Source organism: Chiloscyllium plagiosum, unplaced genomic scaffold (genome assembly GCF_037043375.1).
Source record: "Chiloscyllium plagiosum isolate Xiang-an unplaced genomic scaffold, Cpla_swu_hap1 HiC_scaffold_14, whole genome shotgun sequence".
NCBI lineage: Eukaryota > Metazoa > Chordata > Chondrichthyes > Orectolobiformes > Hemiscylliidae > Chiloscyllium > Chiloscyllium plagiosum.
The window spans coordinates 72,597,561-72,609,945 of NW_028270152.1; the positions used below are offsets into that span (position 1 = coordinate 72,597,561).

The 12,385-nt window shown below is 40.2% G+C and overlaps 1 protein-coding gene across 4 annotated transcripts in view; it reads right to left on the reverse strand.

Annotated features, from left to right (window-relative positions):
* Positions 1 to 12,385, reverse strand: part of dock3 (dedicator of cytokinesis 3) — a 980,202-nt gene that overhangs the window by 138,845 nt on the left and 828,972 nt on the right. For all 4 annotated transcript variants that reach the window (XM_043708482.2, XM_043708483.2, XM_043708484.2 and 1 more), the window contains 2 exons: positions 1,223 to 1,283; positions 678 to 771 (listed from right to left, as the gene is read on the reverse strand). In XM_043708482.2, the coding sequence (XP_043564417.1) occupies positions 678 to 771; positions 1,223 to 1,283 (155 nt within the window). The remainder of the gene's footprint in view (positions 1 to 677; positions 772 to 1,222; positions 1,284 to 12,385) is intronic.

Sequence of the window (12,385 nt, forward strand, 5' to 3'; positions counted from 1 at the left end):
TTGTATCTTCACTCTATATCATATGGTTTTAACTTGCATTTATAAAGTTCTTTGTCACATCTCTCAAAAACATGTCAAAGCACTTTCCATGCAATTAAATATTGAAATGCAGTATTGAAATGTTGCTATTTTACACATACCAAACAAATAACATGATAATCAAATAAACTGCTTTAGGTACTGCAGGTTCAGGACGAGTTTTAACTAGAATGGGAGGTGAACTCCATGCTTTTTTTTTGTTAATTGTGTTGGGATTTTTTGTTTACATTCACTTTAACCATCAGAAATATCCTCAGTTTAATATCTCATCTTAAGGACAGTACCTCTTTGGGGATACTTGAACTGACAACCTTCAGTTCTGAACCTAGAATGTCATCAAATGGGTGAAACTGACAAAATATAAACACTCATGATATAATTTCCATTATTCATCAAGCCTGAATTAAAGAATAAAGATTCCACTATATTGACTATTCAACTTTAAAAGTGAGGCTGAATGGTGGACATGGTAAAACAGAAGAACATATTTTAAGATTCTTTTTGAAGAGATGTAGATCCTCCTTTTTTAAAAAAATCACTAGAAAAGTGACCAGAAGTACAATAAATCCAGGATGAAATTATCCAAAACATCCAGTCATGTTTAAAATATAGATAGGAACAAGCTTATTGCTTCTTACCTGTATAATTATCAGCCTGAAGATGCATGTCACACAGTTTATGGATGTAACGGATATACATTTCCTCCTTGTTAATCTCAGATTTGTAAAAATTCTGAAAAAAAATGTAAATATCTGTAAGCATACTGGAATTGGAACAGGCAAGTGAAAGAGATCATTTTAAATTAGGTGCTCTTCACTTATTAATTCCTGCCCATTGATTTTTTTAATGTCTCAAACAACACTGCCCTGGGAGCATGTATCTACATATAATCCATTCTGTACCTACCCTGAATGTCTTTGATGAGATTGTGTCTTTGCCTAACCTATACTGTATCTGACCTAAGTGTGCTTGACATGGCTACACTGAGAACATCTAATGCTCCATCTGAGGCATTCTATGTCAGACTTAAGTGCAAAATGCTTGATAATCTTAACTCTGTAGATGTGCTTGACCTAAAAGTATTTGCTGCTGATATTGGGTACCAAAATTGCTAAAACATTTTAATGCACTCTGTGTTATGAGTACAAATAAAATTTAAGCAGAAAGAAAATTTCTTGCTTACCAGCAAATTAACAGTACAGCCAATCTTCTTATTTTCAGTTTCATCCCCTTTCATACAGTCCCTGAGGAGAAGAAATGCACTTGAGTTCAAAAAATTTAGCATGTCACATAACAGGAATTAGTAGCTTCTGAATTGTGGTTTCTGCACAGGATTTCAGTTCTGATACTACACAGTTAACCTTCTACATGGAAGCAGACTTAAGATGCTACACCTGATCGGAGTTCATTTCACGGATAATTACATCTACAAGTTTCATCAAATGATTGAACATACAAGTGCCAAAGGTCATCAATTTACACAGATCACAGAATTTTCCCCATGGTAGGAGAGTCCAAACTAGAGGGGATAGATTTAAGGTGAGAGAAGAAACATATAAAAGGGGTCAAAAGGGGCAACGTTTTCATGCAGAGGGCGGTGTATGAAATGAGCTGCTACAGGTGGTGACAGAGGCTGGTACAATTACAACATTTAAAAGGCCTTGGCATGGGTGTATGATTAGAAAGGGTTGAGAGGGATATGGGCCAAATGACAAATAGGACTGAACTAATTTAGTTGGCATGCCGAGTTGGACCAAAGCATCTGTTTAAATGCTGTACATCCCAATGACTCTATAGTACAGAAGATGACAACTGTCAACTCCACGCCACTGACTGCAAGAGTAATTTCACCAGACTCACTCTTGCCTTAAAACTCTGAGAAAGCTTGCTCTGCAAATGCTTATCCAGCTCCTCTTTGAAAGCTGCAATTGAATATCCATCCCTCCATTGCACACTCAGGGAGTGTGTGACAGGTCTAGATGCATAAAAAATGGTACTCCGCATATTGCCTTTGGCTCTTTTGCCAATTGCCTTTAATCTGGATTTCTGGTTTTGATCCTTAAGCCAACCTGAACAATTTCTCTCTACCTACTTTGTCTAGACCCTTCATTATTTTGAACACCTAAGGAGAAGAACCCTTGGCAACCTTCCTGAAGCTGGAGGAAATTTGAGCAGCCCAAGTGCACATAGATATGTGGGTTCTGTGCTACAAGATGGTCTGAAGTTGTTCCTAGCTACTGTATTCTTAAGCAGTACTTTTAACAGTGCGACTCCTGGATGTCTTGTTTGTCAATAATAGAAGAGTCATCATTCCTAAAGACCTCAATAAAAACATCGGGGCACCTGGTATAACCAAGTTCACAGTTCAGTTTGGTGGCTGTGAGTCTCCAAAGCTATTGATGACATGATTTCTAATTGTGTTACTTGTGCGATTTTAGTGGATAGGTCTGCAGCATAGCAGAACAATGTTGCTGAAGACAGTATTTCCTTGATACTATCAAATGTCCAGTGTTGATGTTTATCCAAGATCAAGCATGATCCTGTTTGACCATCTTTAATGTTGCAGAGACTAGTAGCCTGCGTATAATTTTCTATTAATAGTGGGGCTTCCTGCAGTGAAAGCACTCGGGGTGGTTTCCCAGCTGTTTCCTGTCCAGATCTCATCATTTAATGGTCAGGGACAGTTCTGCTTTTTCTGCATCACTTTCCTTTTCTCTCAAGCTTGTCTGAGGGTATTTACTTCTCCCTTATCTCCCTTTGGTGTGTGAAAGTTTCAAGACCACAGTCTATCTGAGTTTATGAAATTGGCAAGGGTTTGGAGACTTTGAATTCCATAAGAACAATTACTTCACAAACATTTTGGCAAATGGCTCCAATTTAAGTATTTGCAATTAACAGTCAAAAACAAGCTGCTTAAGCCATTCAAATTTCTGTTATGTATGTTTAGGTTATTTTTGGTGGTACAGAATGTTTGGTACTAACTGGTACACATCTAAGATAGCACCTTGTGTTGCCTCTAGTTAGTTGCACTCCCCTCAGACAAGAGGGAGTAAACTTAGTAAAATCTTCTTGTCCTACACTGCAACAGCAGTGTCTACTGTTGGACTAAGGACCAGTGTTCCAAAAGACTTTAATAAATCTGTTGAACTGTAACCTGATGTTGTATGACTTCTGACTTTGTCCACTCCAGTCCAATGCTGGCATATCCACATCATTGTTGGACTAGCCACTTTACAGTACTTATTATTCAAAAGAGACAAAGAAACCTCTTTTTCATCAAACATGGGGATTGATGTGAATAAATTTGAATACGATAATCCTTAAATCTGCATTAGGGTGGTTTCCCCACCAGAGGTGACTTCAATGGCACATTAGGATTCCCCCTCTCAGCCCAAAATGTTTCAAGTTAAACTCCATTTCTTCATCCCTTTCTTGCTTCTCTTTCTCCTTTTCCATTTCATTACAGTTAAATTACAGTAAATTTCCAGTGTCATTCTTGTCTCTCCTGTCTCTTTTTCCTGTTCCTGGAATTCTTTTTCTTTTCTTTCCTATTGGAAATCTAGTTCAAATTTCTGCTGCTCCAATTTTAATTTATCTACTTCAACACCTTACATTTCAACCTCTAGATGCTTAATCACCTGATTTGCAATTTCTGTTTGCAGGTGGAACTCTGCCTTTCAGTGCCTAGACACACCCAATTCTGCTAAGATATCAACCACAACATTCTGTAAGTTATCACATCCTATATTGTAAAAACATTGAAGTGTGGAAAGGAACTTGTACATAGGGTATTGTATGGTAGTGTCCATACCTGAGCCAGGAGGCCTGGATTGAAGTCCCACCTGCTCCAGGGGTGTGTAATAGCATTGCTGAACAGACTTATGAAACAATATTTTGAAATATGAACATCTTAGTTTCCACTTTAATATTGCCGACTCAAAAGAAAACCTTTTTGCATTTTGTAAATTAGTAGCTTCTGAAGGAAAAAAAAAATTCCTCTTTCCATTTCTTTGGTTATTCTGTGGGACTATCCCAGACTCCAAGCAGTCCATTTTGTTAAGGCCAGGTGAGGAGGGTGTGATTTAGCTCCCCTCTTTTAAACCTCCCCATTGGCTGCAACAAAGACTTAAGTTCTTGTTAATACAGTAACTTCAATTAAAATTTAGCTAATTTCCACAGTACCAGCAAAGAGCCAATTAGAAGTTAAAGTTTTCTTACATGAAAGAGAGAACATATTTATTATCTGCTAACCCCAAGCAAAAATAATAAAGACATTAAGTCAAGCATACAGACACAAAGTGTCCAGTATGACAGGAAGATGAAAGGAAAATGCTATTTAAAGCCTTTAGGGTGACGTGATGCACAACATTTTAAATGGAGACCCACAGATGTTAAATTGATGCCTTGAATCTTCAGCACTAGTGAAAATTGCAGCTAACCTTTGAGTTTTGAGTGTTCCAATGTTTCAATTTAATTTGGATTGTCATTAAGTGCTCTTTGAGAGGCAGAGCTTTCTCAGTTGGTTTCAGCTCTGCAATCAGAAATCCATCTTCTCTCTTCAGCCACAAGAAGTTTATTGAAATGCATGCTTATGTACTTTACGTCTGAATTTACTGTCTCCAACCTTGGTAATTTCAGTGTTATTTTCCTCTCCAACATGTGAATATACATATACCAGCTTAAATAAGGAAATGGGGAATTTTCACACCTCCTCGGTTGTGGGGGTAGGATAAACCGTATTCCAGTCGCCAGTACTGTAAAGGGCATGTAGGTCCATGTACATATGTACAAAAGTTAATAGGCATACCAGCAGGTGGTCAGGCCATCTACCAAGGTTATTTGTACAAAACACAATTCATGAAATAAAAAGAGGAGCAGTAAAATAAAAAAAAATCAACTGATAGTATTTTATTTAAAAAAGACCTGCTAAAACTGTTAATAAGATAAATCCTTTACATCAAAAACAGATATTCACAGTAAAAAACCCTTCTCACCATGTATCACAAATATTATGGGATAGTCAGGAAGAGACCACTGAAAAACTAGGGTCAACTTATACACGAGGTAGATGTAAAATACCAGATGTTTTTGGCCAAAATAAGAGGATAATTTATACATGAGATTGACATATACACAAGTACATACAGTAAACATAATGGCTTCGCACCTGACCTTACTGTAATATGGTAAAATTAATAGCTCTAGAAAATCTCATTTGAATTTGGTGTATTTGTTCAGCTCCTATACCTTGGGGATCTGTTACATATTTAAGTAAGCTGGCCCTGTCATGAGCACTTCTTATTTGGAATAATATCAAGAGTATACATAATTTAAAATCCTCTATCGACATTGAAGTCTAGCTATTAACTGTCCACTCATTTTCGTTAAGTGTTCCTTGGTTTGTGAAGTCATGTAGCTAATGGTTGGAAAAATGAGGCTTCAGCCATGGTACATGCCAGATAGCATTAAACATCAGTTGGAGTTCAGGCTTATGCTTTTCTCGTCAGAGTCTTATCCCAGCTGTCACACCACCAACTCCAATTGCACTGAGTATAGATTCCCCATACAGGTAGTTCTTCTATTACGCAATATTTGTATTCTTGTGTAACCCCGCATTATAGAAAAATCATGCTTTAGGAACAGTGCTTAAAGTGTTGGCGATGTAATCGTGTTACAGCCAACATATGTTTTAAAAGTTCGTTCTATAGAAACAGTGTCCTCGATTCATCAATTGTGTGATAGCAAATTCGCAATAACGAAACACGCACTATAGCAGAACGACCTCCATATATATCACACCCAGTCAAGTTCTCACTCGATTAGCACTCATTTTATATATAATTATCCCTTATTCCTTAATTCCATTTAATTTCAGGCACCCCTGTCACAACAGGTTAGATAATAACAGAAAGGAGTGACACTCCAGCATCAGTGTCTAATTTGCAAAATGTCCACTGACCATTCAACATAATATTGGCATTCTAGAAATTTATTTTATGACATTTCCTAAGAAGGGTACTTCCTATCTGTTGCTTTCAATGACTTGTTTTTCTGAATTGGTATAAGAGGTTTGCTGTTCCCACCTCTTCCCACCCTACTTCTTGCAAAAATGCCATCCCATATTCCCAATTCCTCCGCCTCCACCGTATCTGCTCCCAGGAGGACCAGTTCCACCACAGAACACACCAGATGGCCTCCTTCTTTAGAGACCGCAATTTCCCTTCCCACGTGGTTAAAGATGCCCTCCAACGCATCTCGTCCACATCCCGCACCTCCACCCTCAGATCCCACCCCTCTAACCGTAACAAGGACAGAACGCCCCTGGTGCTCACCTTCCACCCTATCAACCTTCGCATAAACCAAATCATCCGCCGACATTTCCGCCACCTCCAAACAGACCCCATCACCAGGGATATATTTCCCTCCCCACCCCTTTCCGCCTTCCGCAAAGACCGTTCCCTCCATGACTACCTGGTTAGGTCCACGCCCCCCTACAACCCACCCTCCCATCCTGGCACCTTCTCCTGCCACCGCAGGAACTGCTAAACCTGCGCCCACACCTCCTCCCTCACCTCCATCCAAGGCCCTAAAGGAGCCTTCTACATCCATCAGAGATTTACCTGCACATCCACTAATATCATTTATTGTATCCGTTGCTCCCGATGCGGTCTCCTCTACATTGGGGAGACTGGACGCCTCCTAGCAGAGCGCTTTAGGGAACATCTCCGGGACACCCACACCAATCAACCACACCACCCTGTGGCCCAACATTTCAACTCCTCCTCCCACTCTGCTGAGGACATGGAGGTCCTGGGCCTCCTTCACGCTGCTCCCTCACCACCAGACGCCTGGAGGAAGAACGCTTCATCTTCCGCCTCGGAACACTTCAACCCCAGGGCATCAATGTGGACTTCAACAGTTTCCTCATTTCCCCTTCCCCCACCTCACCCTAGTTCCAAACTTCCAGCTCAGCACTGTCCCCATGACTTGTCCTACCTGCCTATCTTCTTTTCCACCCTACCCCCCCGCCCCCGACCTATCACCTTCATTCCCTCCCCCCACTCACCTATTGTACTCTATGCTACTTTCTCCCTACCCTCACCCTCTTCTAGCTTATCTCTCCACGCTTCAGGCTCTCTGCCTTTATTCCTGAAGAAGGACTTTTGCCCGAAACATCGATTTTACTGCTCCTCGGATGCTGCCTGATCTGCTGTGCTCTTCCAGCACCACTAATCCAGAATCTGGTTTCCAGCATCTGCAGTCATTGTTTTTATCCAATGAGCTGCTCTGATTATTGATGCGGGCGTTTATCCCCAGTGTACTCTGGTGTCCAAAGGCTTTTTAAGTTTTCTACCCTTTACCAATGTCAGCTGAGATCACTCATAGACAACTGGCAGATTACATACCACTGTTAACATGTAGGAATGTCAGAAGCAGGTTCTGGAAACTACATATACACAGATGCGTATATGACATCAAGCTTATGCAAACTAAACATTTCGTTACTCACTTACAGGAACACAAGTATCCAGTGTTATTCCAGAATATTAGATCAGATTAGATTACTTACAGTGTGGAAACAGGCCCTTCGGCCCAACAAGTCCACGCTGACCCACCGAAGCGCAATCCACCCAGACCCATTCCCCTACATTTACCCCTTCACCTAACACTACGGGCAATTTAGCATGGCCAACTCACCTAACCTGCACATTTTTGGATTGTGGGAGGAAACCCACGCAGACACGGGGAGCATATGCAAACTCCACGCAGTCGCCTGAGGCGGAAATTGAACCCGGGTCTCTGGCGCTGTGAGGCAACAGTGCTAAACACTGTGCCACTGTGCTGCCCAAATATTGTCAGGGCCCATAACCTTTGCAGTATCCTATGCCTCCAACCGTTTCTCAATATCACGTGAAGTGAATCAAATGAGCTGAAAACTGGTATCTGTAATGCTGGGGATCACTGGAGAAGGCCGAGATGGATCATTCATTTGGCACTTCCAGCTGAAGAGTTTTACAAATGCTTCAGAATCTTGTCTTTTGTACTTAAATATTGGGCTCATCTATCATTGAGGATGGGGATGTTTTGGAGTCTTCTCCTCCAATGAGTTGTTTAATTGGATGTGGCAGTACTGCAGAGTTTAGATCCAATCTGTTAGTTGTGGGATCACTTAGCTCTATCACTTGCTGCTTATGCATGTTTGCCATATAAGTATCATATGTGGTAGTTTCACCAGCTTGACATCTGATCTTTAGGAATGCCTAATGCAGCTCCTGGCATGTCCTCTTGCACTCTCTATTGAACAAGCACTTATTTATCTATTTGAATCTATTTGAAGAAGCAAGGTGCTCTTACATTGTCTAATGTTGTGCTAGGGATGAGCTTGATTAATTCACTACTTATTGCACCTTGGGAAGCATATTTGTTGACAGCTTATAAAGAACTGGTCATGTATTTAAAAACTCCTGAGAAGAAATGCATAGGTTGGGTAGGCTGTGCATGAAGCAGCATGGGAGACAAGAATGTTGAGTGAACAGCAACACAAAGAAACAACTGTAAACATGAATATGCAGATGAACACTGCAGTCAGATTAACGTTTTATAGTGGGTGCTGAGGGAAAATAGTTTTGTATTGAAAAAAGAAGCACACACACTTTGAACACATGGACCTGAATCTAATGATGATTTCCCCATGTCGAATCGAATCAATGCACCCATCATTATTTACAGATTGAAACTCACACTGGATACAATTGGGACATTCATCACAAATGACAAAGAAAATGTTTGAGATCCCTTAGCTGCCTTCAGGTGCTTCATAAATAACCTTGCTTCCATTATAAGGTCAGAAGTGGGAACAGTTGTTGATGATTGTATAGTGTTCAGCACCATTCATGACTCCTTAGATACTCCCTTCCACTGCTCCCTGCCACCAACCAGATTCATTCCTCCCACTGACCAACCAGTCTACCTGTCTTCACCTATCCCCAATTCACTACCCTGCCCCTGCCACCCCCTTTATCTGCAGCTCCCCTTATACCTACCCCCGGTCCTGAAGAAGAGTTACACCCGAAATGTCAACTTTTCCATGCCCTGATGCTGCCTGGCTTGCTGTGTTCTTCCAGCCTCCTTCCTAACTTCTCTAGATATTGATGCAATTTGTGTCCATATGCAGCTCGACGTGGACAACATCCAGGCTTGGGCTGATGTAGCAAGTAACATTGTGCCACACAAGTCCTGGGCAATGACCATTTCTAATAAGAGAGAATCTAGCCATTGCTCCTTAATGTACAACATCATCACCACTCTTGAATCTTCACTGTCAATATTCTGACGTTATTGCCCAGAAACAGATCTGGACCAGCCAAGAATTGGTCAGAGGCTAGGAAATCTCCAGCGAGTAGTTCATCCCTGTCGCCGTAATCCCTGTTCACCATTTACAAAGCATAAGCCAGGAGTGTGATGGAGTACTCTCCATTTGCCTGCATGAGTGCAGCTCCAGCAATAGTTGACACCATCCACCACAAAGCAAACCACTTGATTGGCACCCATAAACTACCATCAACATTAATCTGCTTCACCACAGATAGCGAGTGCCAGCAGCACACAGCATCTACAACTTGCAATGTAGCATCTCTCATCAAGGCTCCTTCAACAGCACCTTCCAAACCTTCTACCTAGAAAGACAAGAGCAGCCAGGACACAACTACCTACAACTTATCCCACCTGATCACACACTATTTTGACTTGGAACTATATTCCAATTCCTTCATTGTTGCTGTGTCAAAATTCTGGAACTATTTTCCTAAGAGCCCCACTAGTGTCTCTAGGTCTGAAGGGGTGCAGTGGTTTAAGAAGGCAGCTTACAGCCAACTCCTCCAGGACAGTTAGTGATGGACAATAAATGTAGGCCTTGCCAGTGAATTTAAAAAAAGCGAATGAAAGATACTTTTTAAAACACTTTTATAAACTTTTATTTACACAACATTGCATCTTTCTAAATTCAACAATCATAACTTGGGTCAGTGTTTATTTATAGTGAATCCCCAGTTAATGTCTACCGCTTACCTGCTATTAACTACAATTGGCACACAATTAATGGATTCCCTTCTCTCTATTCAAATAATAAATAAATAAATAAAGTTCATATATGCAGTCAAAATTTCAAAATAAGTTGAAAGACAAACCTCTATACAGTACCTGGTATAAAACCTAGAATAATGAGCCACCTTCTCCTCTAAGTCCCTCAGCAATTTGTTCATACATGCATTTGTTTTGTAAAACAATCAGTTAGTGACTTGCATCCACCAAAATTAATTTCAGAAACTTATTTCAAGCTAGCAAGGTCAATCCAAAACCTTTTCTCATGCATACTTGTTGAGGAGTACTATTCTATAATGAAAGAATATTTACATGACATGAATAGCATAAAGAATCCCACATCAAATATTTGACAATGGAATTCTATAACTACTATCTTCGCAAGAACCAATGTTTCAGGAGTCACAGTACTTTTAGCAACCTTTTGTATTTTATCATTTTGAAGCTGAGGGAAGACAACTCTTATCCAGACCCAGAAAAATTATAATGAACTATGCTGCATCAGAATGAAGAAAAGATTAATGTCACTAAGGTTTTATGATCTTTGGGTCACATAAGGATGAGAACTTAAGCATGTGATTCTCCATATTCAATATTTTCATGTTCTATTCTTCTTTAAACTATCCTCTAATTTGAGAGTTTCATTATCACACATAAACAAAAACTATCATTTAGTTGGAGAGCCCAAGGGGTTCAACTGGTCAATTGTGCTTGCAATTGGTCTGCCTCTTCTTTGGTGAATGATCATCCCCCTGTGATTACCTCATACAAATGACATGGGTATAAGTAGGACTCTCTGAATAGGACTGTTGATATAAGGATTATTCCTGACCTACTCTGCTCAATATCTAAATCAATATAATTAAACGCCTCACTCATACTTTTAAGCTCTACACAAGTGTTCTCTAACCTTCTTAAGCATAAAACCACTTCTTGAATTTAAGTGCAATCCAGGATCAAGCCTGAGGAAGCCATAGAATAAACAGTTTATTTTTAGTTCTTTATAACTCTAAAACCAAGTATATATAATGACTAATTTTGTCCTCTACTCACCAAGTATCATTGTGAAGTGAGTTATTGCACATTATCTGCCAGTGCCTTGAAGTAGGGTTGTAGTTTGAGACTACTAATTGTATGCAGCCCATAAAATGGGTATTGGCAAGACAGATATACTTGGACTTGATTATCTTCATTTGAGATAACCCTGTATCACAGAGGTATGTAGAGTCAAAATAAGCTTTCACTTGAAAAGCAGAGTATGTTGAGTGAGTACTTCTCTATTTCTAGGAGTCCCAGTCTAAAAGTCAATGACCCTTATCAGACTTTCAGCTCAATATCAGTTTGAATAGTAATTACTTCCATCAAGAAACAGAAAATAGGAACAGGAATAGGCCATTTGGTTTTTTGAGTCTGCTGCACCATTCAATATGATCACAGATAATCATCCTACTCAATACCCTGTTCTTGTTTTTGCCCCATATCCTTTGCTCCAGGTACCTCCACTACTTTGGAAGTCAAATATGCAATGGAATTTAGTAGTCAACCTATCAATGCCATCTTGAAGGAATGGACCTGAGACAAACATGACACTTTTTTCCATCATATCTCATTCCTGAAATTGCCACTTGAATTCCTGTGCTAACGTCCTCAGGTGTGCGCACAGATTTTCTGGATGAAACACATTTTCTTTCTTTTAAAAAAGTATTTACTCCAGACTCAGGAAGAGTAGCAGTGTTTTTTAAATTTCAGTCTGGGGTTTAGTGATTTGTGATGTTCTGTAGGGATCAGTTCTGGGACTTTTGCTCTTTGTGGTTTTTATAAATGACTTGGATGAAGAAGTGGAAGGATGGGTTAGTAAGTTTGCTGATGACATGAAGGTTGGTAGACTGGTAGATAGTGTGGAGAGCTGTTGTAGATTGCAATGGGACATTGACAGGATGCACAGCTGGGCTGATAAGTGGCAGATGGAGTTCAACATGGAAAAGTGTGAAGTGATTCACTTTGGAAGGTTGAATTTGAATGTAGAATACAGAGTTAAAGGCAGGATTCTTGGCAGTGTGGAGAAACAGCGGGATCTTGGGGTTCATGTCCATAGATCCCTCAAAGTTGCCACTCAAGTTGATCGGGTTGTCAAGAAGGTGTTTAGTGTGTTGGCTTTCATTAGCAGGGAGATTGAGTTTAAGAGCCGTGAGGTTATGCCGCAGCTCTATAGAGCCCTGGTTAGACCACACTTGGAATATTGTGT